Below are 22,989 nucleotides of genomic sequence, written 5' to 3'. Positions count from 1 at the left end.
CAGGATCCTTGTCTTGCCTGTCACAACATATATGCACTTTGATACAAGAAGATACAGTAGATGGAATTCATTACAGTCACTTTCTGAATCTACACTGATATCGTTATCCCATTCCTCAGCTTCTGTGCAAAAACACATGGATCCTGATACTTGTTTAAATGGCTGATGATGGAATGGTAATTTCTTGGTTAGCCTGTATGTAGTCAATTTGCCATGACATATCTCCTTTCAAAGCTGATCCTGGTTCATTTTCAACGTGTTTATGTCTGTGTGGCAAAGTGTTGAGTAGATAAAGATGCGTGCAGTCAAGAGTGGATACAAAACAGATAGACAATGATTTCCAGGTGCAAGGGTCTTTATTGATTTGATTAACAATGTCCAGATCCTTATGGTGAAAACGTGTAAATAATAATGATGGGAGTGATACAGCGGCATGTGTATCACTCAGTGTTTGTAAATATTCGGGTTTGACCCATAACCCAAAAGTCCAGTTTTTACACGCCAACACAAAACACAAACACAGTTCCTAGTGACAGTGAATAAGTGCTAGTGGTATATTTATAGTCCTCCATGAAATGCAGGATAAAAGTGATGTCTGGGTTTATGTAGGCTTTCACTCCAGCTCCGGATCTTGCTACTTGTAGTCTATTAACAAACAGACAACAGTTAACAAAACACTAACACACACAAAACAAAACTCACGGTTTCACAATATGGCAACACAGACTCCTTGTAGGTTAAAACATTAAACATTTACCAAGGAACAGATCACTTACACTCGGCCCCAATTTATACCCTCGCTCATGACCCCTAGGTTAATGAGCGCATCTGCTCCACCAATCCTCAGATGCCACGCCATCTCCCGTCTGAATCATTGAGTTTGTGTGCCGTAGCTCAGCCCCCTTCCTAAATGACTGACTTCCACCTACCCTAAGGAATAAATTGTCATGCCATTTGATTAAGGGTACTCTGTTCCTTTTACATAGAGCCCTCACAGGTCAGGAGGAAGATCTAACACCAAGAATCATTCTCTGTCACAGTCTGCTGAACCAATAATCACTTATAGATCAACATCAAAGTGTAATGGCCTATTTTACTTTTTAAAACAAATCAGTAGCTGGGATTTAAAAAGACGAATTGATATGGCTCTTCCCTGTGTTTAATTAGCTAAACTGCCAGGCAGAGACATACAACATGATTAATACGTGAAAGAAAAAAATAATTCATTGAACTATGTCAGCGAACTTTAGCCCTCACTTGTTTTCCTTTTATTTTCTCAGTCTGTTTTATATCGCTCTTTGTGTGTTTCTGTTAGTCTCATAATCCTGGTACAGTTGTTGTACTGTCAAAGACTTGCTGAGGAAACAAAACCCACGTTGGCTATAGAAACACTGTGTTTCTCTAACATGGAATGCTCAGACAAGGAATATTACAAACGTCTACTCAATTGTAAAGACTTTTTTTCTTCTTTATTGCTTGTGTCTGTTTACACTTCAATAAGTCACATTTGGGGACGACCCAAGTTTCAAAATTGCGGAGAGACCATGTCCACTCTTGGTTATGGGTTAGTGCAGGTTGTTTTTTAGTGGGCCTTGAAGCATCATGTAAGTGAAAGAGCATTGCTCAGGGGTTATCTGCACCTCTCAAAACAGTATAGTGAAATGATTAAGGGATTTTACAAATTCATGCCCCAAAGCGACTTTTAATGTCACATTTAATTCGTTTTTACGTTATTTTTACTGAGTAAATTTTTTTTTTTTTTTTGGGGGGGGGTTAAGTATTTTTGTCTTTCTGTATATGCAAATTGTTCCAATTTAACTTTTGTTTTATATCTATTTGTTATACACTTGTCTGAGTAAGTGAATTCTTTAATTAGTTTCTTCTCAGATCATTGTTCATCTGTTTTGAGGAAAATTTGTGAAAAGGCTTTCAATTAAACAAAATCCTTTGCTGAATAACACTCTGGAGAGGCAACATGTGTAATACTCAAGTGTTTTTCAAGCCTAAAGAATTATAATTCAATTCTAAGTATCCACAATAAACTATGCATTCAATGAAACAGACACATTTCCTGATTAAATATCCCAGCAGTCCCAAAATCCAATTTTCATTTGTTTTCAATAATTTATTTTTCAGAGGGTTTCGGTTGTGATCACATATACTATTAGCAGATACACTTGTATTTCTGAGAAACTCCTGCGTTCTTGTAATTTTTTGTTTAAGATGTTTTTGTTTTTTTTCTCCTGTGCTTACGTGACACAGTTGAGCAGTGAATTATTTCCTGTTTTAACAAAATTTTCATTTAAAAATATATAAAAAAAATAAATAAAAAAAACACCTTGTTGCTACACCTTTAAAAGTGTATAATAGCGATACAAAAACAGATGCAAACGTCTTGCTTTGCGGTCAACATTTTGTTTGACAGCCACACACTGGTAAGTGTTTTATTGCTTCATCCAGAAAGCGTGTTAGGAAGAAGGATATGCTCAAGAGAAACCAGGATTACTCACCATGTAAGTGACGTTAAATGTTCAAATCACAGCACCACAAATGCCCTTTTCGGTACAGCTTGATCTGCTTGAACACAGACCAGCGGCAGGTAGCTTCCAGAGTACTGTATGTGGTCATTCCATTAGCACCTTCAAATTTAGGTAGCTGTCCTTGACTCCTCATGAAAGTAATGCTTCCCACAGTGTGTTTTTTAACAAAGCACTTGTGAGTGAACTGGCTGACAGTGAAAGGATAACTGTAATTGTTCTCCTGATGTCATAATACTAGAGAAGAGTATACAGTGTTACAGACTTAATAGCCTGAAGTAATTGTCCTGCCATAGAACTGCACCAATAAATATTCTGGGTAAAAGAAAATAATTAACTGTGAGAACTGTTGAATTGCAGTTTATTTTTTTAAACTACATACAACAAAATATGTTAGGACATTTTGTATTTATTGTGTCGAGTTTTCCTCTAAAATATGATTTTTTTTTTGTCTGTTGTTCCCAAAACATACATTGTTGAAGCAATCCAATCACAGTTTATACTGTTTTTACAATTTACTTTCATGTCTCCTTTTTAAAAAATGAATCCTAAATAGATTTATAATAAGTTCCCGAGCTGCAGGGACCTGAAAACTGCATGCCATTCTTTATCTCTGTGAGCTGCTAACCCAGCAGGTGGTTATGCATGACATCTACAAGCTCAATTATAGAAATTGAAAATGAGGATTGCCTTTCAATATATATTCGTGTGATATTTTACAGGGAATTATTAATTAAATCTGGGAAACAATAAAACAGCAACAAAATACATAAATAGCAGCCCTCATTGCAAGTGTCAACTGATTTCTTGAGCGAAAACCTTAAAAACAAACAAAAAAAAGAATCACATTTTAAAGTAGGCCAAATAATAATTTCCATTTCGATTGCATTAGGATGCTTAAGTCAAATAGTTGCTTTAAACCCGAATAATAGAGTGGAATTTGTTTGAAATTAATCTGTCATGGGCCACTGCAAGGACTGCAGTATTCTCTTGTATCACTGAAGATATATATTTTAAATTATCATGAATAATGCATATTCCCGTAGAAATGAGGTGCTATCACATTGAATCATGTGCATATAGGAAACTGACATGATATTCTGCAGGACACAAAGGGGCTAGAGTCATCAGCATATGTTTTATAAAAAGATAACAGCTTCTGAAATTGAAATTTGAATAGGGACATGTCTTCCTCATGAACTTGTTCTGCTTGGTGACATTACCATTATCATGGCTTAATGGAGACTAAACTACACAATAGCTGTGCAAACCATTTGCAAGAAGCCTCTACAATCTCTCTGATATTTTTTGTATTTGTTATCTTTACTTCAGTTCTGATTAGCAGAAATATTATTTAATCTACTACAATAGAAAATATTACTGGCTGCTTACTGTTCAGAAGCACATTTTCTTTGGGCAGTGTATTTTTAGGACTATTGGCAATAGCATGAATACTTTATAGCAGATCAAGTTTGTGTTATCTAATAAACAAATATCACGTGTAATTTATGTTTCAACATTATTTTATTTCTGCTGCTGTATTTAATGTGAAAGGGCTGCATTAATAAAACATTAGCATGTCAACTAATGCACTGGAAACATTATACATTTAACTGACATTGTGTTGCTTTAAGAATACATGCCAATATGCTTAGTGGGATTTAAAGATTAACCTAGACTCCTGATACAGTTCATAGCAGAGCTATTAATGTATAATAATTCTTATGGAATGTATTATTCATGCTGTGGTATGCAAAGCAAAATATTGCAAATGCTTTACTAAATACTTAATAATCCCATGCATGGCTGTGACATCAGAACGTGGCTGTGATGTCAGATTAAATGAAATAGGACAATGTTTCTCTCCCCATGTAATAATACAGAATAACAACAGCTTGATGTAGAAAATGCATTATGTTTCCAGGATGTTCTAATAGTAATATAATTTGCCACATAATTGTTTAATGCACACACTGTTGCTTTTTAAATGCTTAAATCTCTTTTTAGTTTGTTTGGTTTTTTTGGTATTGCAAGGCCATTCTCCTCGATGTAGTCAGTATGAAGTCAGTCTTTAATTTGATGCTGCAGCATATTTTGCAGTGGAGTGCAGTTGTTTCAAACTGTGAACATAACCACAATATTCTACTTATCTTTGAAACCTTGTTTTTTAAAAACTCTGATTGAATGGAAGTTTAATTACTGTGCAACAAAATGAATTCGAACCCAGGCACTACTGCGTTATTATAGAAACTACATTTGATGCTTGATTGTGGGTCCTTCAAACATAATATGAAGTCTTCTTGACTGTCTGTCACTGTTGTGTATCAATTATAATGTGACACACATAAGGTTTGTAAGAAGCAGACAAGTACCGGTGACTAACAACAAACTGTGTTAAAAAGTATTCAGACAGTTTTTTCAATATATACTTCTCAGTGAAAACAAAACTACATGTTGAAAATTCTTTCAAGCAATGTATATGTTACATTATACTTGTATTTAAAATGTGCGACTTCGTTAACAGTATCCTTTTTAAAGAAAAGACAAGTAATTGGAAAGTTAAGAAAACATAACAATGTTTTCATGCTGGACATGCAAGACATCTAAACCATTGTAAGGAGTTAATAGAGTAGCGTTTCAGGGGGCATCACTCATTTGTTTCACAAGCTATTTTAGTAGTTGAAGCAGCCATTGCTCGCTTAATCTTGTTTTTGGATGATGGAACAACTGATGGGCGAAGTTACAGACCTACACTACCGGTCAAAAGTTTTAGAACACCTCCATTTTTCCAGTTTTTATTGAAATTTAAGCAGTTCAAGTCCAGTGAATAACCTGAAATGGTACAAAGGTAAGCGGTAAACTGCCAGAGGTTAAAAAAAAAAGTTTAGGTTACCAAAAACTGAAAAATAATATACATTTCAGAGTTATACAAAAAAGTAACGGGTTAACAACTTACAGCTGTTCTGCAGCAATGGAAGTAAATTAAGCCTTGAAAGTTGATGCTAACAATTCCTACAGGTGTCCCAACTTTTGTTGATTACTTACAAACCCGCTGTCTGTATAAAAGCAGTGTTGGAACAGATTGTGTTACTACACCCTCTTAAGCATTATTTGGACAGTATTGTACTGCAGGAAGTAATATATTGCTATCATAATGGCGAGAAAAAGGCAATTAACAAAAGAAGACAGACAGACCATTATAACCCTTAAAAGTGTAGTTCTCTCCTTGAGAGGAACTGGAGGAAACTCTGACAGGAAGAGGTCTGGCAGACCCAAAGCCACAACAGAATCAGAAGACAAGTTTCTGAGAGTCAACAGCTTGCGTGATAGGCGGCTCAGAGGACAACAGCTTCAAGCACAGCTTAACACTGGTCGAAGTAAGTAAGTCTCAGTTTCAACTGTGAAGAGAAGACTTTGAGCTGCAGGTTTGACAGGTCGAGTGGCAGTAAGGAAACCATTGCTAAGATGGCAAAATAAGAAAAAGAGGCTTGCCTGGGCCATGAAGCACCGCCAGTGGACTACTGAAGACTGGAATTAGGTCTCATGGACCGATGAATCAAAATTTGAAATCTTCAGTTCATCACGCAGGGTTTTTGTACACCGTCGAGTAGGTGAAAGGATGGTTCCTTGTTGTGTGACACCAACTGTCAAACATGGTGGAGGAAGCGTGATGGTCTGGGGCTCTTTTGCTGGATCCAGAGTCTGCGACTTGCACAGAGTGAGTGGCACCCTGAACCAAAACAGCTACCACAGGATTTTGCGCACCATGCAATACCTTCTGGTATATGCCTAGTTGATCAGGGGTTCATCCTACAGCAAGATAATGACCCAAAACATATCTCCAGGCTATGTCTACCTTAGAAGAAAAGACGGTAGGCTTCAAATCATGGAATGGCCAGTACAGTCTCCATTCTTAAACCCCATCAAGCTGGTTTGGAATGAACTGGACAGAAGGGTGAAAGCAAAGCAACCTACAAGTGCAACACATTTGTGGGAACTTCTGCAACAGTGTTGGGAAGAACTTTCCTAACAATATTTGATTTCTCTTGTAGAAAGAATGCCACAAGTGTGTTCGGCTGTTATATCTGCACAAGGTGGCTACTTTGATGAGTCAAAAATTTAGATAAAATTTTGTTAAACAAAAGGATTCCAAGGTTTATTTTTTATCTCAAATTGTTTATTTGTTCTATGCTTTAATTTCAGAGTACATTGAGACAATAAACTGCGTAAATTTCAATACAAACTGGAAAAATGGAGGTGTTCTAAAACTTTTGACCGGTAGTGTATATTTTCTTTTTGACTGGTGCTGCAGTCAAGAAGGAATGCCCAGATAGGCCCCAGGGTCAAAGGGCTTGTTTACTCATTTATCGATTTCGGCAGCTGACACAATTTGTAAGCCACTGGCCATATTATTTAATCTGTCACCTACCACCTGCTCCTTCCTGGAGGATAAAAAAGCTAAGCTCATCTTTTTGTTATGAGGTTGACAGCTCTGGATTTTGCGACTGCAGGATCATTTCTTTTTTACCATATAGAAAAAAAGTTAGGAGACACTTTATCATTTCAAATATACAATGCACCATATATTGCAAATATACAGTGCATCATATATTTTCATTAGTCTATAATCTATATAAAATAAATATATGGATTACAGACTAAAACATTTAAATATATAAAAAAGGGGACAGTTTCTCTACAGTATATATGAAAAGTATAAGGATCATACTTTTCTACCATATATTAAATATATATGTTTGTTCCATAAGGGTTGGCATATGACTGGTTCACAATTAATAATTTACGTTATATTTCCAAAATGAAATTCATAATAATTGCACACAGTAGAAAACTTGATAAAAACATAGGGTTTACATGTTCAGGAAACATTTTACAAAAATCATAATATATAATCAGGCCAAATAATTACAAACATATTTATTTGTTATGAAAAGTATGCTTGCCCTAAGCTAATATTGGCAAACACAAGTAGAAGATGAAATTACATTTTCCCATAGACCTGGAGGACCGTGAATTACAGTTTAGTTTATTTTGCGCAGTAGTCTGTGCCATATGCAGTGTATTTGTTTGTTTATCAACCCATACTCATAATATATACAGTTCTTCATTCCAATATTCTTTTTTTTACATTCAGAGAGCCACATACTGGAAGATGTTAATAAATGCATCATCGCTCTTCGAGAGCATGATCTTGACAGCCTTGACCGAGCAGCGGGGGCAATCCGGGGACGAGCTGCCAGGGTTGCCCATGTGGTAACCGGGGAGATGGATAACTACGAATCAGGCATCTATACACAAGGAGTCATGAAAAATGTCAACTTCCTCACTGAGAATGGTAAGTCCCACTTGCACAAAGTCATTCAAGAGTCTTACTTTGCTTTCTTGTGAAGATAAATGTCCCATTCTACAAGATCGAGATCACTTGAATAGCAATGAGGTATTCTTCCACTTACTGAGCAGCATCTTCTGTGTTGAACGGCCTGACAGTAAGCTAATCAGATAAGTATGTTTAATTTTGCTTTCACTGGCGCAATAGCCTGCAAGGATTCATCTTACCTATCTCCAAGATAAGTGACAACACGATTTGTGATTAATCACAAAGACATCAAATGGCACACCTCAACAGAGCAACTCTGCGTAATTTATTAAGCTTCATCGCAGTGTTACATGTTTTCTCTGTCAAAACCAGTAATGCAGAACTATTTAACTTGAGTTGCATAATAACGGTTTGGTTGACTGCAATTTGCCTGCTAGCTGGTGTTACCTAATGTTACTTATTTATCTGGTTCACCAAGCTCAGAGCTCCATCAGTTCACAAAATGTGTTATATTTTGCACTTCGTCTTGACTTAAAAAGCATAGCATATGTTTTTTTCTTTGCACATTATTATGACAAAACCAATAAAATATTCTGCATTTGTGGAAACAACACTTGAGTTTAAGTTTGTAGTTAGTTATTTAACTAACGTGTATGCTTTAAAGAGCAAAGTGTTTCTGAGAAAAACAGTGAAGAACATTTTTTAATTGTTTGTGAATTTTAATATTTTAACCAGCCTTTAATTTGAGCAAAAGGAATATTAAAAATAAATGATTATGCTAATTAAAAAATATATACTCCAGTCAGCACACTGAATGCACTTGTGTACAAATATGCAAAAAGTTTGAAACATTGCAAAGTAGAGTAATGTCTCTCAAATAATCCACATACCTCATGCAGACAGGAATAATTTTGTATAAACTTTACTTTTGTGGTGTAATTGTCAGTGTTCTGTGTTTAACAACAACCATTAAAAGGAAAGGAAAGGAAAAGGAAATAAAATGGTCCACCCAAAGTTGTACAGTACTTGACAAAAGCTACATCAGTGACTTTGGTAGTAGAATATATATATATATATATATATATATATATATATATATATATATATATATATATATATATATATATATGAAGCTTTTCAAAGCCTTGTAATTTACACAGTTCAGAATACATGTTTAAAATGAATGAGAAAAATGTGCGATTTACTGCTAAATCAAGAAGCAGAGGCTAAGGCTTGCTGTTGGAAAAAAACAATTTTTGAAACCACCGATAGGAGAAGGTTAAAGACACCAGAGAACAAGCCTAGATCCCAACTCTATCACTTGAGTGGGTTGCATTACAGAGCTCCATCTCAGCCTCTCTTGCTCTCACTTGGCTCTGCAATTTATCTATTGCCACCCTTTCATGACCAACCTCAATACATTTGTGGTCACATATGAGCTGAACCTATAACAACCCTTAAAAGCATGCCTGATTGTGTGGATGAATGTCATTTTAAAGCTTATTTCAAGGGCTTTCCAAAATAAATAATAAAGAATGTGTTAGATTACCACTTTATATATTTCTAATATGTGTTTTGACTAGTTTATTATGTAGTCATGGAATGATGCAGGTGTTTGCTGCTGCTACTTTCATATTCCAGTTTTACAGGTGACAGTGATGCATGTCCATTGGTATTTCACTGTAATTAAAGAATTCCATACTTGGATTTCACTTGCTACATTTTTCTTTCTTTCTGCTTGCCTTAAATGTCAGCAATCTGGAGAACACTATACATTGTCAGGATCCAATTAATATTTTTGTATTACTTAATTTGATAAATAAAATGGATTTGCTCGAGGCTCTCTTTTGTTCTTGTTCTGCCGTTGTTAAAAAGGAATACATGTTGGGTTTACTGAATAGTTTTTCTTCTATGTTTAAACTAGTCTTAAACCAATCTAGTATCAAACATTGATTTGTATTTTTTTTTCTTTTCTTCTTGAAGATGCATTGTGCTGTAATTAATGACCTATTAATCAATTCTGACTTTGGATCATTATCTAGTCAAATTTTGCTAGAAATTTTGCATTTCCTTTAATGATGAAAATTACTGGATCCTTTAGAACCAGCTGAAGAATGTTATCTTGCCTGGTACTGTTTAAACTGATATAAATTATATTAATCTAAAAGACAGCAGTTTTTCATTGGGTATTTTTTCTTCCTTTTTTCTATTAGAAATGTTTCTGGACTCCTTTGAGACTCATTATAAGACCCTGTCATTAATTCTGCAGTTACAAACATTTTCTTATCTAGTAAACTCACTTAATAGGTTTACTGCAATCAGTTTTCATGTTCAGTACAACATTACCAAAGCCATCAAAATCCAATTTATGGTTCTTGGTTCACTGCATCATTTGAAGTTTTAGGATGGGTCTAATTGAATAAATATTTTAGGAAAGTTTGCTTGAATTGTGACGCTTGCAATATATCTATAATATGGACTGGCAGTGTAACCGTTAATGTCATACCTGCAAAGAGCATCATATAAGAGCATATATAGTTTATGTTGGAAAGTTGCATTCTCATTAGTGCAACTACGGGTGAATCTTGCCTTACCCTTTGCAACAATCACTATCACCCAAACCCTGTATCCTTTCAAAGGTTTGCCCATTAATCTGTAATGGTACACTGTCAGCCTGGTGCACTTAAAAAAAATACATTGAGACTGTGGGGTACCTTGTGCCGATATTTGGACATTTGGCTACAATCCCATTAAAACTAGTGAAAACACTTTTCAGTTACGGATCTAAAAACTGATTTGCTTGTGAAGGGAATCGGTCAGAATGGGGAATCTTGATTTGCTTGTGGAGGGAATCAGTCAGAATGGGGAATCCTGTTGGCTTGTGGAGGGAATCAGTCAGAATATGGAATCCTATTGGCTTGTGAAGGGAATCGGTCAGAATGAGGAATCCTGATTTGCTCGTGGAGGGAATCAGTCAGAATGGGGAATCTTGTTGGCTTGTGGAGGGAATCAGTCAGAATATGGAATCCTATTGGCTTGTGAAGGGAATCGGTCAGAATAGGGAATCCTGATTTGCTCGTGGAAGGAATCAGTCAGAATGGGGAATCTTGTTGGTTTGTGAAGGGAATCGGTAAGAATGGAGAATCCTGTTGGCTTGTGGAGGGAATCAGTCAGAATGGGGAATCCTGTTGGCTTGTGGAGGGAATCAGTCAGAATGTGGAATCCTGTTGGCTTGTGAAGGGAATCGGTCAGAATGGAGAATCCTTGCCTAGTACATGCTTTCGCTACTGTTGACGAGTCCAGCTCTAGCACAAATGCTGAAAAATCGAATTTAAACGGGCAAGTGATCACAGAAAGGTTAAAAATAAACAAAAAGAAAGATATGCAGCTCCATGTTTGTATTTACCAGTTGCAATAGTACACACTGCTTTAATCATTTATCTCTTAATGAACTTTTTGAACACGCAGCTTAATTCATTTTGCAATTCTGTTAGCTAAACATTATGGTATTGTTACATAGGAAAATGAACATTATCCATTTCTAGCAACGCACAATCGAAAATTAAAAAAAAAAAAAAACTTAGTCATTTAAAAATATTTGACAGTAATAGCACCATGGAAACTATAATAAGATCCAAAGTGGAAAATTACCTGTATGGTAATAGTATCCTGCGAGACAATCATCATGGTTTTAGGAAAGGGAGAAACCTGCTTGATTCTTTTGAGGATGCAACATCAACAATGGATAATTGCAAAGCATATGACATGGTTTATTTAGATTTCCAGAAAGCTCTTGACAAAGTCCCACATCAAACTGGACACAGTAGGGATTCAAGGAAATGCATGCACATGGATTAGAGAGTGGTTAACATGTAGAAAACAGAAAGTACTGATTAGAGGGGGAACCTCAAAATGGAGGGAGGTAACCAGTGGAGTACCACAGGGATCAATATTTGGTCCTCTGCTTTTCTTAATCTATATTAATGATTTAGATTCTGGTATAGTAAGCAAGCTTGTTAAATTTGCAGATGACACAAAAATAGGAGTGCAAACACTGTTGCAGCAACAAAGGCCATTCAAAATAATGTAGACACATTCAGAACTTGGCAAATTACATTAAAGGTCAAGGAGTTTATGTTGACTCAGAAATGTCTCCATCAAGCCAATGTGGGGAAGCTATACAAAAGGCCAACATAATGCCCAGATATATAGTGAAAAATGTTAAAACTTTACAATGCATTAGTAAGATCCCATCTAGAATATTGTGTTCACTTCTGGTCACCTCGCTACAAAAAGGATATTGCTGCTTTTGAAAGAGTGCAAAGAAAAGTGACCAGAATTTTTCCGGGTTTAAAAGGTATTAACAATGTCGACCCAAGGGACTTTTTTGACCTGAATAAAGAAAGAAGAACCAGGGGTCACAAATGGAGATTAGATAAAGGGTCATTCAGAGCAGAAAGTAAGAGGCAGTTTTTTTACACAGACCATTGTGGAAACCAACTCCCCAGTAATGTTGTTGAAGCTGACACCCTGGGATCTTTCAAGAAGCTGCTTGATGAGATTCTGGGATCAATAAACTACTAACAACCAAAAGAGCAAGATGGGCCGAATGCCTTCTAGTTTGTAAACTTTCCTATTTTCTTATATCTTCTGTTTCCCATCATGCACGCTGACCTGGTTTCTATCTTTTTTGTTGAACATTATATACTGTATTTGCTTAGTGCAGTAACCCATTCCCTAATCCTTTGTATTAATATACCATATACGTGTGTGACTATGAATGTTCATTTGGATTGACCCCCCAACCCCCAAAGTTTTTTTTATGCTTTTTTTTTCTATTTCTTTATAAGTATAGTGCACACTGAAACATTTACGCTTTGTGCTATTGCTGATTTTAATGCGTGTGTTTTTTTGGTCACTACTTATATATCAGGCAGCAGTGTGTATCATGAAATGTACAGTAGATCGAAATGTGCAACAGAGGAACAAATCTTTCCAAAGTCGGCAAAGGCATTTGAAGCATGCATTACATCTGTAATTTAATCTGTAACAAACAGCTTTAAGGGTTAACAGCATGCATATGTTTGTGTTGCTTACCTGTGTATTATAAAATTAGCAGTATCCTGTATATAATTTATATATTATGACTAACACATTGTTTTGTTTTATTTTGTTTTGTTTTTTTAATATGTGCCAGTATGGTATCATTGTTTAATTTCCAAATTGCTGCTAGTGTGAAACGATAATAGAGACAGATTTTTTTTTACAGAGCAAGCCCAAACAAGTTATGTGCAGTGAGTGTAACTGTTATTTCAGTAGATATAACATTTCTTTCATTTGCTTTTTGACATCACCTTAATGGCTTCCTGTGACGAAGTGCCCGCCCCTGTGTGTATTTTCTGTTATATGTTGCGTGTGGTGTTTTAAATGTTGGTGTATAGTCATTGGTACAGGGATATAAACAGGTCTGTGTAACACAAGTGTTTAAAATGTATATGTGTATTGAGGCATGAGGATTGCACAGCACTTCACGTGCAAGTAAAATGTAATATGTGAGCACGGGGAATTGCACTTCATTAATTCATGTGCAGTTGTACCGCGACTCCAACTGAATGATTGACTAGCAGTCGAGTCTCGGTATAGCTGCATAAAAGCAGCATGTTCTCACATACTCGGGGTTGTGTGTTCGGTGAGTGGACAACGGGATTGGAGATGGAGGTGAAAATAATCATAAGAATAATAATAATCGTTAAAAAGAAGCTCACCATGTTTTGTCTGTATGGTCCGTTTTGCTTGTCTGTTTATTTTGGCTACCAGTGCCGTGCCCTGTGTTTTTGTATGTTACAACCTTTTTATTTTGCTGTTCTGTTTATTTATTAAATGCTGAGCAAGACCATTCGCTCAGCTCCACCAAACTCCACCTCTCTTGTTGTTTTTATTTCCTGGCTCTGGTCTGACTCCACCCACTCCGGCCGTCTTTGTGGCACTTCCACATGATCTCCCAATACACTATCAAGCAATTCAACTAAACTGAAAAAAATTACCATTGCGAGGACTGTCTAATTTCTCGACTGAAGTCTGAACCTTTCAAAGCTAAACACCTCTCGCTGAAATATCCACGAGATTAAGCAGTTTGAACCCAGGTAGTAAACCCAATTTTATAGTAGGCAAAGGAAGATGATTACACACCGACCCCATTGCTTGCTCGCTCAGCAAGTGAAACATAAATAAATATTTGGGTAACTTAGTGATGCTTATAGATTACTTTTTTTAATTTCGTAAGTATTCACTGACCCCCCCCCCCCCACACCCCCCCAGACTGCTAAAAAATGTAGCCTTGTTGAGGTGCTTGTGTCTTCCATTTTTTTGGGTTTCAAAATTCCCTCCGTTTGCTATCGTAGACGCACAAGTCCTCTTAAGGTGAATGTTGAATCCTTATTGGTTGTAACCTTACTCCTCCCACTATGCTTTGATTGGCTGGGCACATGATTCGCTATATGATGTACGTTAGCCCATGCACGAAACCCGACTTCTAAATCATGTTTTTGTGAGCTATTGTAGCGCTTCGCAAGCGCAGTCATTTTTGCCCTAGCGTTAGCGGCTGTGCACATATTTGCTAAATAGCGCCCACAGTGTTTAGCATGATTAAATCAAAGGCTTTGTACAGTACTTTTGAGAAGGTATTTTGCATATTTCTGGAGATTTTTCTGTTGAGCACTTGCAAGCTAAACACAGACATACATTTTGAAAGACAACCTCATAAGGAGATGATTGGGTTTAGGATGTAAAGTGCCATGGGAACTCATTTGTGATTTTTCAATCTGAAGAATGCCTAGTCATCCATCTTACACCGACTGCCCCAAGAGGATGGTCTAAAAAGGCTACAGGACTATTATGATTTCAGAGAAAAAAGGTTTGTCAGCAATGTGTTTTTTGTGTTTTCTATTAAACCTTCAAAACACCATTAAAACCTGACACAGGATTTCTTTGTGGGATATACGCCGCTGACAACCATTTTCCTGACTGAGTCGCACATTATTTTCTGCATGACCACAAGGGAAAACGTGCAGAGGGATAGGACAAAGACTGTCTCATTTAACAGATAAATGAAGTGTCCTTACAGGCCATGACTCTAGAGACAATGCTGTTTTGTAACTTCCTATCTGCAACCGGTGACCAACAAACTTCAGTACATTTCGAATAAATTATTTCCATGAACAACCTCAACATTATGCCGCAGTGCTTGTAAACACATAGCCATTCAATATTATTCTTACTCTCCACTTTTAAGTTAGAATATATGCAGGTTTTGGACATAACTGTATATTTTAGTTTAATCTCCACTGCATAGCATGATTCCAATACACAAAACTCTTGAATTAATACATGACAAGCCCATGATTGAATAATACTATACACATTATAAAGGATGTCTCATTGCCTTAGAACTTTGTTACAAAGAATAAGAATGTATATCCAATTCAAGTAAGCCAAGTATTACCCATCATAAAGTTGCAGTACACAATGGTAAGAGCATTGCAAAATGTGGTAGAGGGTCACATGGTATATCACTGAGTTATGGTAAACCATGATTAAACATGAGAAAAGTAGAAGTGCTGTGCAAATATACCACCGTAAACTTTTATAATGGCTTTCCTAATGGCTGTCATGTTTGTTTTATGTTGTCGACTGTGCAAGAGTAGTAGATTTTTGAAAACGTATTTGTATAACAATCTACACCACTAACACTTTCTTTACTCCTGCTAATCCACTTTGTGGTGAATTACTGAACATAATGTATCAAAATGTTAAATATTTAAATTGCATACATGTCTGTCAATAAATATTTATAGGCTTTCAGGGTAGAGTTCACCCACTTTGTGTCAGTGACAACTTCTCCAATTATACTGAATCAAAATAATGCAATATAGATATGCCATAGTGCATTACTGCATTCCATGTATAAAACACTAATGAGAAAGACATGCTTTAGTAATAATTTGAAGATGTGTACATGTTTTTGCAAGGCCTCACTGTCAATTTTGGCAGAGAATGGTCTGGGTCAAGTCAACCCATATCATGGAAACCATTGGTAAGCCTTTTTCCTTTTAATTTGCAATGCCAAAATGACAGAAACAAACAATAAAAAACAATATAATAATAAATAATAATAATAAATAATAATAATAATAATAATAATAATAATAATAATAAAATATGTATTTTAAAGGGACTCAAAGTGAATTTCATCAATTCCCTTTAGAAACAACTGTACTGATTGGCAAATATCCATATTTTCCTTAACACCCATTACCAATGATTTCTGGATCAGACAAGAGGCAAGATGATTAAATGCTATTGTATAGGCATCAGTGATGATTGGTTTTCCAGTGTTGGATGCTTATATGGCTGTGGTCTCTATGTGATGAACTACCCTTTGAGACTCAGATGAATGTGATGATTGATTATCAATGTAAAGAGGAACTCTCATTGGAGCTTTTTAAGATGTAATTATGAGTATACAGCAATTGCAATCACAAATCAAATTAGATGTGCTGCTCATATCACTATTTGCAACTGACTGCTTTACTGCAGAGTCCTATAGCATGACGAGCCCTTGAGATCAAGGATGTTTTATACTGGGGAGCAGTTAAATCTGTGAATTCAACTGCTAGAGGCTCCAGTTAGAGATCATCATGCATTATGCATGCTTTAAAGAGATGATCTGCCAATTATTCATCACTGTCATTTGCTGGTAGACTTTTCCAACAGAAATTGGATTCTAAAGGACATGCTTACTTCACAAAGTGACCAGAATTGATGATAACACCATGTAACATTTTTTTATTTTTTTATTTTAGGTTCCTGGGTAGTAAGTGTTATTTCCTAATTGCTTATGCCTCAAAAGTATAGAAAATGGCTATTATTCCCCACAAACTTTGCTTTTGTGACCAGGACAGTGATATTTTGAAATTTACCTATTTTCCAGAACATTCCTGATAGATTCAGTGCTGAGTAAACTTGGAGTAACTTCTAGAACTTTCTAGAACTTTCCAGTAATATAAATAGTAGTATAAATACAGGGGCCTTAAGCCCACCAGTTCAGTTTAGTTCCAGCTGCCTAAGTGGATACATATCTGCATTTTTCTGAGATGGCATTATCTAGATTGACGTGGCATGCATTAGCCAGCAATGGTTATCTAATATTAAATATGACAAAATGCCCTCCAATGCCTCCAGTTTCCTCCAAATGGTAGGAAATAAGGGAAACTCACCACAAGGTTCAGATATGTCATTATTCTCAAAGGGTAGACCAAAGTAATGGGTGCAACTTTTTCTCTCTTGAAGAGCTCCAAATATAATACTGTGAAAATTACTGTAAGTTGTTGTTCCTCCCTGATTCAAACTCAGGGGCATATTTAGACTGATGCGATTGGTCTGGGGTTATCATTTTATGGGTCTGGATCATTACAAATGGGACTAAGGAATTATGTCTAATAACAAAACAAAACAAAAATCTGTGACATCTGTCGGATAAAACCTTAAACTGTCTGGCAGGTTATAACAACAGCAGCATTACTGTATTTCAGACTTGTGAATAAGCCCATTCTATTTGTATTTAAATAACCCAGGGAAGGTAAATCATAAGCATGAGCTGTTATCCTCCACTGGTGTCCTTATAGCTGTCACACCACAGGTAAAAAAATGTTTGCCTGGCTGGCTTCATCAAATATATCAGCAGGTATCAGCTGTCATATTTGACTTGTCCTCATAAAAAACGAATCTAGATACATATTGAAAATAAGTAAAAATGCTTGAAAAGCAAATTTACCAAGTAAGGCTTTTTTATAATCTCTAGTTTCCTTAGGGCTCTTGTGCCGATTTAGTTGCACTGGTTTTGTTATACAGAACCACACCTTTTTGCAGAAAATATTTTAAAAAGATACTAAAAGAAACTTAAATTCAATGACAAATGTTTAAATTAGAAGTCATTTTCAATGATCACTGTCAAGCTATTCCTTCTTCACCCTGAGGCCCTGAGTCTTACCAAGCTACTGAACCCTAGAGGAAAGGGCCCAGCTTGAGAGGTCTCTGGTTGTATGCCTGACCAGTAGGGGTTGCTGAAGCATAATGAGGCAAGCTATTTATCTCCCTAACCCTACGGGAGCACAAAACACAAAGATTTGGACAACATTTGCCTTAAGCTCCTTGAACGTCAACATAATATAAATGGTCATAAACACAAAATCTTTGTGCAGGGCAAAACAACTACTGGCCCCCTGAGAGAAAAAATGACTAAGAAAACCCTGTAATGCAATGAACAAGAATGCAAAAAAATGCTCATATTATACAACAATTAAATATGTATTACTTGCAGGTAGCCTTGTTCCTTAGAGAACACCTAAGTACTAACTGTAATATTTGCTTCTAGACTATTTTGTTCTAAACACAAACAAGATATGCTAATGCTGATGGCAGTTTGCCCAGGATAGATCCCCATGCCTCTAAATACTTCATGTTGCTTGCAGTGCCTGAGTTATTCCAACTTTTGCCTACAGTCAAGTGCCTTTTCCTTAAATTTTAATGAATGCCTTTAGGCCAGAAGAAGCCATTGTCAAATTTAAATGGATCTTAGCAACATGCCATGTTGCTTGTCCCATTCCATTGAATAGACAAGTACATATAAACATGACATGTTTTATTAATTAAAAGTATTATAAGCTATAATATTGAATATTTTATTTGAAAATGTGCTGCCCGGCAAATTGTAATGTTTTTCCTTATAGGTTGTAGAGGGACCTTCTGGGTCTCTCTTAGCAGCAGATAAGAACTAGGTTCACATTCACCTGGTGATACAGCACTGAAGGTCAATAACAATAAATCCTGTAACAGATTGTTAAACTGGGTTAAATAGCACAAAGATTTACATTTGTATAATATTTTGGAATGGGCCAGGCTTCATGAAGCAAGTTTCTATTTTCTTGCCATTCTTGTTTGTGCAGACCAGTTCTTCAAGCTGATTCACTGATGATCTCATCTGGAAGAACTTATCAACTGATGCTCTTGCTAACCGTTTACAGACAAAAAACAAAAATCTCGCTGACCTACTCCCTAAAGTCGTGCCCGGTATTTACATATTATTATGAAATTAAATAATATCACACACTTGTTCGATTGGTAATCTGCAAAACCCTAATATGCTTAAATACACTACCTGCAAACAAACCACAGAATGCTGAAAGAGATTAACCATTAAATAAAAATGCCAGAAGTTTTAGATTTTTGTAATTATTTATTTTTTATTTACAATATTCAATTCTCTGTTTCTTTATGGTTTAGGTGTTTGGAATACAACAAACCTTAAAAACACATTTGGCAATACAATGTGCAAGCTTAACTTTCTTTTCTCCAAAACAACTAAAACAAGTAATAATATTCTTTTTGGGATTTCACAATCCTCTATTATCTGTTTTAATCACCCCAATTTAATCAGATTTCTCCCATGTAGTCCTTACTGGAATAATATTCAACAAATGCACATTTTAATGCATGAAATAACTATTGCCATGCCTTGGCTACAGCTAATGTTTAATTAATTATGAACACGTGAGAGAACTACAATACATCTCCCCTGATGAGTAGTGTTTCTGTTTTTCCAACTCATTAGCGGAAACAAGTGGTTAATGACTCTAAGTAAGCCAAATGGATTTTATAATGATGGCTATTTTACATGATTGTTCGTGGTCATTAAGTAATTAAGTTTATTCACGTGTAATTTGTTTGCAGTGTCACAGCTTAATACTAACTGCTACATCTACTTATCTTACAGAAACTCATGCTGCTAAACTTCAATTGACTTTATGATGTATTAAGAAGATGAATAATAATAATAATAATAATAATAATAATAATAATAATAATAATAATAATAATAATAGGTGGGCTTTTTTTGTATAAATGTGCACTGCAATTCAATCCATATATCTGACAAATGGCAAAATTGTTTTTCTTTTGGGAAATAGAGTATGCTTCATTTCTGTGCGTTGTACTTTCTGAATGCATCGTCAGATAATTGGCTAAAACCCCAGTATTGCTATGGTTCTGACATCCCAATTTTAAGCAAGTCGGATTTTATTTAACTCTCCATATATCAACTCACTAAACTAACTTTTCCTTCCACTGCCTTTAATCAGTGCAGATCTAGTAGAATTAACTGACACTGTTAAAATGTAAGATCCAGGTATTATATTAAAAGAGAATATTGATTATGAGTAATAACACAAAATCCTAAAAGATATATTGCTCCTGTCTCCTGTTTACATTTGTTTTCATGGCGCGAAACACATACAACTATGAAATATGGCATTACCTTTTTTTTCTGGGTGAAATGTATTTTCATAGAACGTTATTTATGAGTACTGAATATGTGTATTAAGTAAATCATTGAAGGTTTGGACCAGAATCATAAAACAAAATATATTGCCTTGCTTTATTTCATCTAGGAACCTTTGCATTAAATTATGCAGCATTTTAATAAAATTAATCCTATGTCATATTTTTTTTTTTATTTGACAATTTACAGTAAGCATTGATATAAATATACAAGCACACACTTATATTACAATAACTATTGAATGCATACTTCCAAGCTTTCCCTCATATTTTAAAAAGTAACATAATTACATGCTGCCTAAACTGGATGGACAATATCGTAAACCAGGCCACTTTTTTCCATTGATTTAAAAAAAATACATTGTTACAATTGATTGCCTTTGATTCTAATGCCATTGTAGCCTCTTTAGACAAAATATATTAAAGTCTTAATCTACAGCAACCTTGTTTCTGATATTTATGAGGTACTGTAGCAATAGCTAGCTAGATATTGTACAGTAGTGCTTTGATCTTTGTGGCTTTGCTATGTTGAATTGAAAAGTAACCAATTTGATAAGGATTTACTAAATCACTTCATTGTTGACATTAAAATCATACTCTGTCTCTTAGAAGTATTTTTAGTTTGTGCAAAAAAACATAATAAAAATAGAAATCCTGAGATACTGTACAGTAGAAAGTAGTGTATTTTTTAAATCTGAAGGAATATTACAAATTGAATCTCCCATATTAACATTCTGTAAGTACTATGAATAGATTTATAGAAATAGCAAACCGCCTGTGCTATAGTATCTGATTCTACTAATCTTCTTTTTTGACCTTAACCTTAAATGAGTAATTCTAAAGTAGAGGACACAGTGCACACAGCCCAGTTAATACAAAGGCATACAAACTATCAATCTTTAATTTATTGATCCAGGTACAACAAAGGTCAGAGTAAATGTGGAAGAATAAACTTCAATTTAAATCAGACAAGCATTGTAAGTTACGCAATCGATAGATGCAATACTGCCAGTTTAGATGAAACTCTGTAATAGATATGTAAAAGTATTTTCATTTTTACATGATAGGTTGTGCTTTTCTGGTTAACCAGTAATAGAATTATATGAATTTGAATGTTACCATTTATAAAGTATTTTTGGCAAATACGTATTTGCATAAAAAATTATACTGTGATAAAAATTATAGATTTTTTTTTCATGTATTTGTTTAAAAAGTTATATGCTATTTTAAATACTGAATCCGGGTACAAATAATACAGTATCCATTTTTAACAAACACCATTCTGTATTCCTATTTTTAAAGGTTGCATTAATTAATAACATAAATACGGTTTCTATATCTAAATCTGCTTTTCTTTTCTTTTGGTTTTTAGTTACATTTATGAGGCTGAACGAATTGATTGCAATGGGTTATCAATTACTGCACAGCGAGATGACAATGGTCAGCGCAGACAATCAGGAGTTATCTTAGTTGCAATCACAGGAAGAGATCCTTCTTGTACTGTAAGTGGTGACGTGTTGTTTGTTTTTCTTTGCAGGTATTCCAGAGTTTGTTGTTCAAGTCAGCAAGGCTTTGGAAGCTCTTAGCTCAGATACAATGCACCAGTTTGATGATAATCTGTTTGTTGATGTCTCTAAGAAGGTTTATGATTCAATTCATGACATCAGGTGCTCTGTTTTGATGATCCGGGTAAGTTAACGTTTTATTTTATGTTAGACTACTGATAAATAAAGTGGTAGAAGCTTAATTTCCTAGTGAGTTGTTTGAATGTGTATTATGTTATTAAACTGTAGTTTTGAAATCATTTTTTTTTTTTTTAACAAGTAGTCTGCTCCCTTAACATTTTATCCTTCTGAATCATATTATATGTTCATTCAAATGTAAACCAATCAGAAGTATTAGTATTTTTTTACTTATTTTATCATGTCACTGCCAAAAATGTGCTGATTTGCCTGACAGTCATATAAGCAAGTCTTATTGAATGTGTCACGTTTCGCTAAAGATATTAATTTAAAATAAATTATTCTTGTGAATAACCTGAAAACGTAGCGACACCTGCAAATTAGGCTATGACATCATGAAATGTCACAGGGAATTCTCTTTGACTCGCTAGAATTTGCAGTGGATGGAAAACCATTTTTTCACCCTTATGTCGCTACTATTTTTGTAGCATTTTTACTGAGTTATAAGTTATAAACTCGGTCGATAAATGGATGGAAGTGCACTATTGTTACATTATTTATAATTAAATACCGTTTTGTAGTTTTACATATATTTAACGAAAAACTGACACAAATTGAAAAATTTCAAAATCTAACATTAAACACTGTACTTGTACTATAGCTTCCATTAAACTTATGCAATATCATTTTGTAGTTTATTTGTTAAATAAAAGATCTAAACAATGTTCATATAGTGACAGTGCTCCCTGTCAAAATAATGTGGCACCCTAGTTTAAAGACATGGTTTTATTATGTCTACTGTAGCCAGTATAATACTAAAAAAAAAAAAGGTGCAGCTTTACTGTGTACACTTGAACAAGGGGGCTGGACCATTGTAACTGGCCAATAGTGCCTGGTGATGCTTGGAAATGGAATCACAGATATTTAGTTTTGCACCTTTGTCCAGATTTTGCCAGATATATAGAGAATATCCTTTAGTTCCTGACCTGTTAATATACTGTTGAGATGTCTAGGAACTATGGACTGTGCTTTACCTATC

The 22,989-nt window shown here is 35.1% G+C and overlaps 1 protein-coding gene across 1 annotated transcript in view; it reads left to right on the top strand.

Annotated features, from left to right (window-relative positions):
* LOC121325624 (catenin alpha-3-like) overlaps positions 1–22,989 on the top strand; it is a 185,407-nt gene that overhangs the window by 146,217 nt on the left and 16,201 nt on the right. Inside the window, exons 12-13 of the mRNA XM_041268439.1 lie at positions 7,693–7,893; positions 21,806–21,957. Of these exons, the coding sequence (XP_041124373.1) occupies positions 7,693–7,893; positions 21,806–21,957 (353 nt within the window). The remainder of the gene's footprint in view (positions 1–7,692; positions 7,894–21,805; positions 21,958–22,989) is intronic.

Source organism: Polyodon spathula, chromosome 13 (assembly GCF_017654505.1).
Source record: "Polyodon spathula isolate WHYD16114869_AA chromosome 13, ASM1765450v1, whole genome shotgun sequence".
NCBI classification, from domain to species: domain Eukaryota; kingdom Metazoa; phylum Chordata; class Actinopteri; order Acipenseriformes; family Polyodontidae; genus Polyodon; species Polyodon spathula.
The sequence above is the reverse complement of the archived record's forward strand: the minus strand, read 5'-3'. Positions and strand labels throughout refer to the sequence as shown.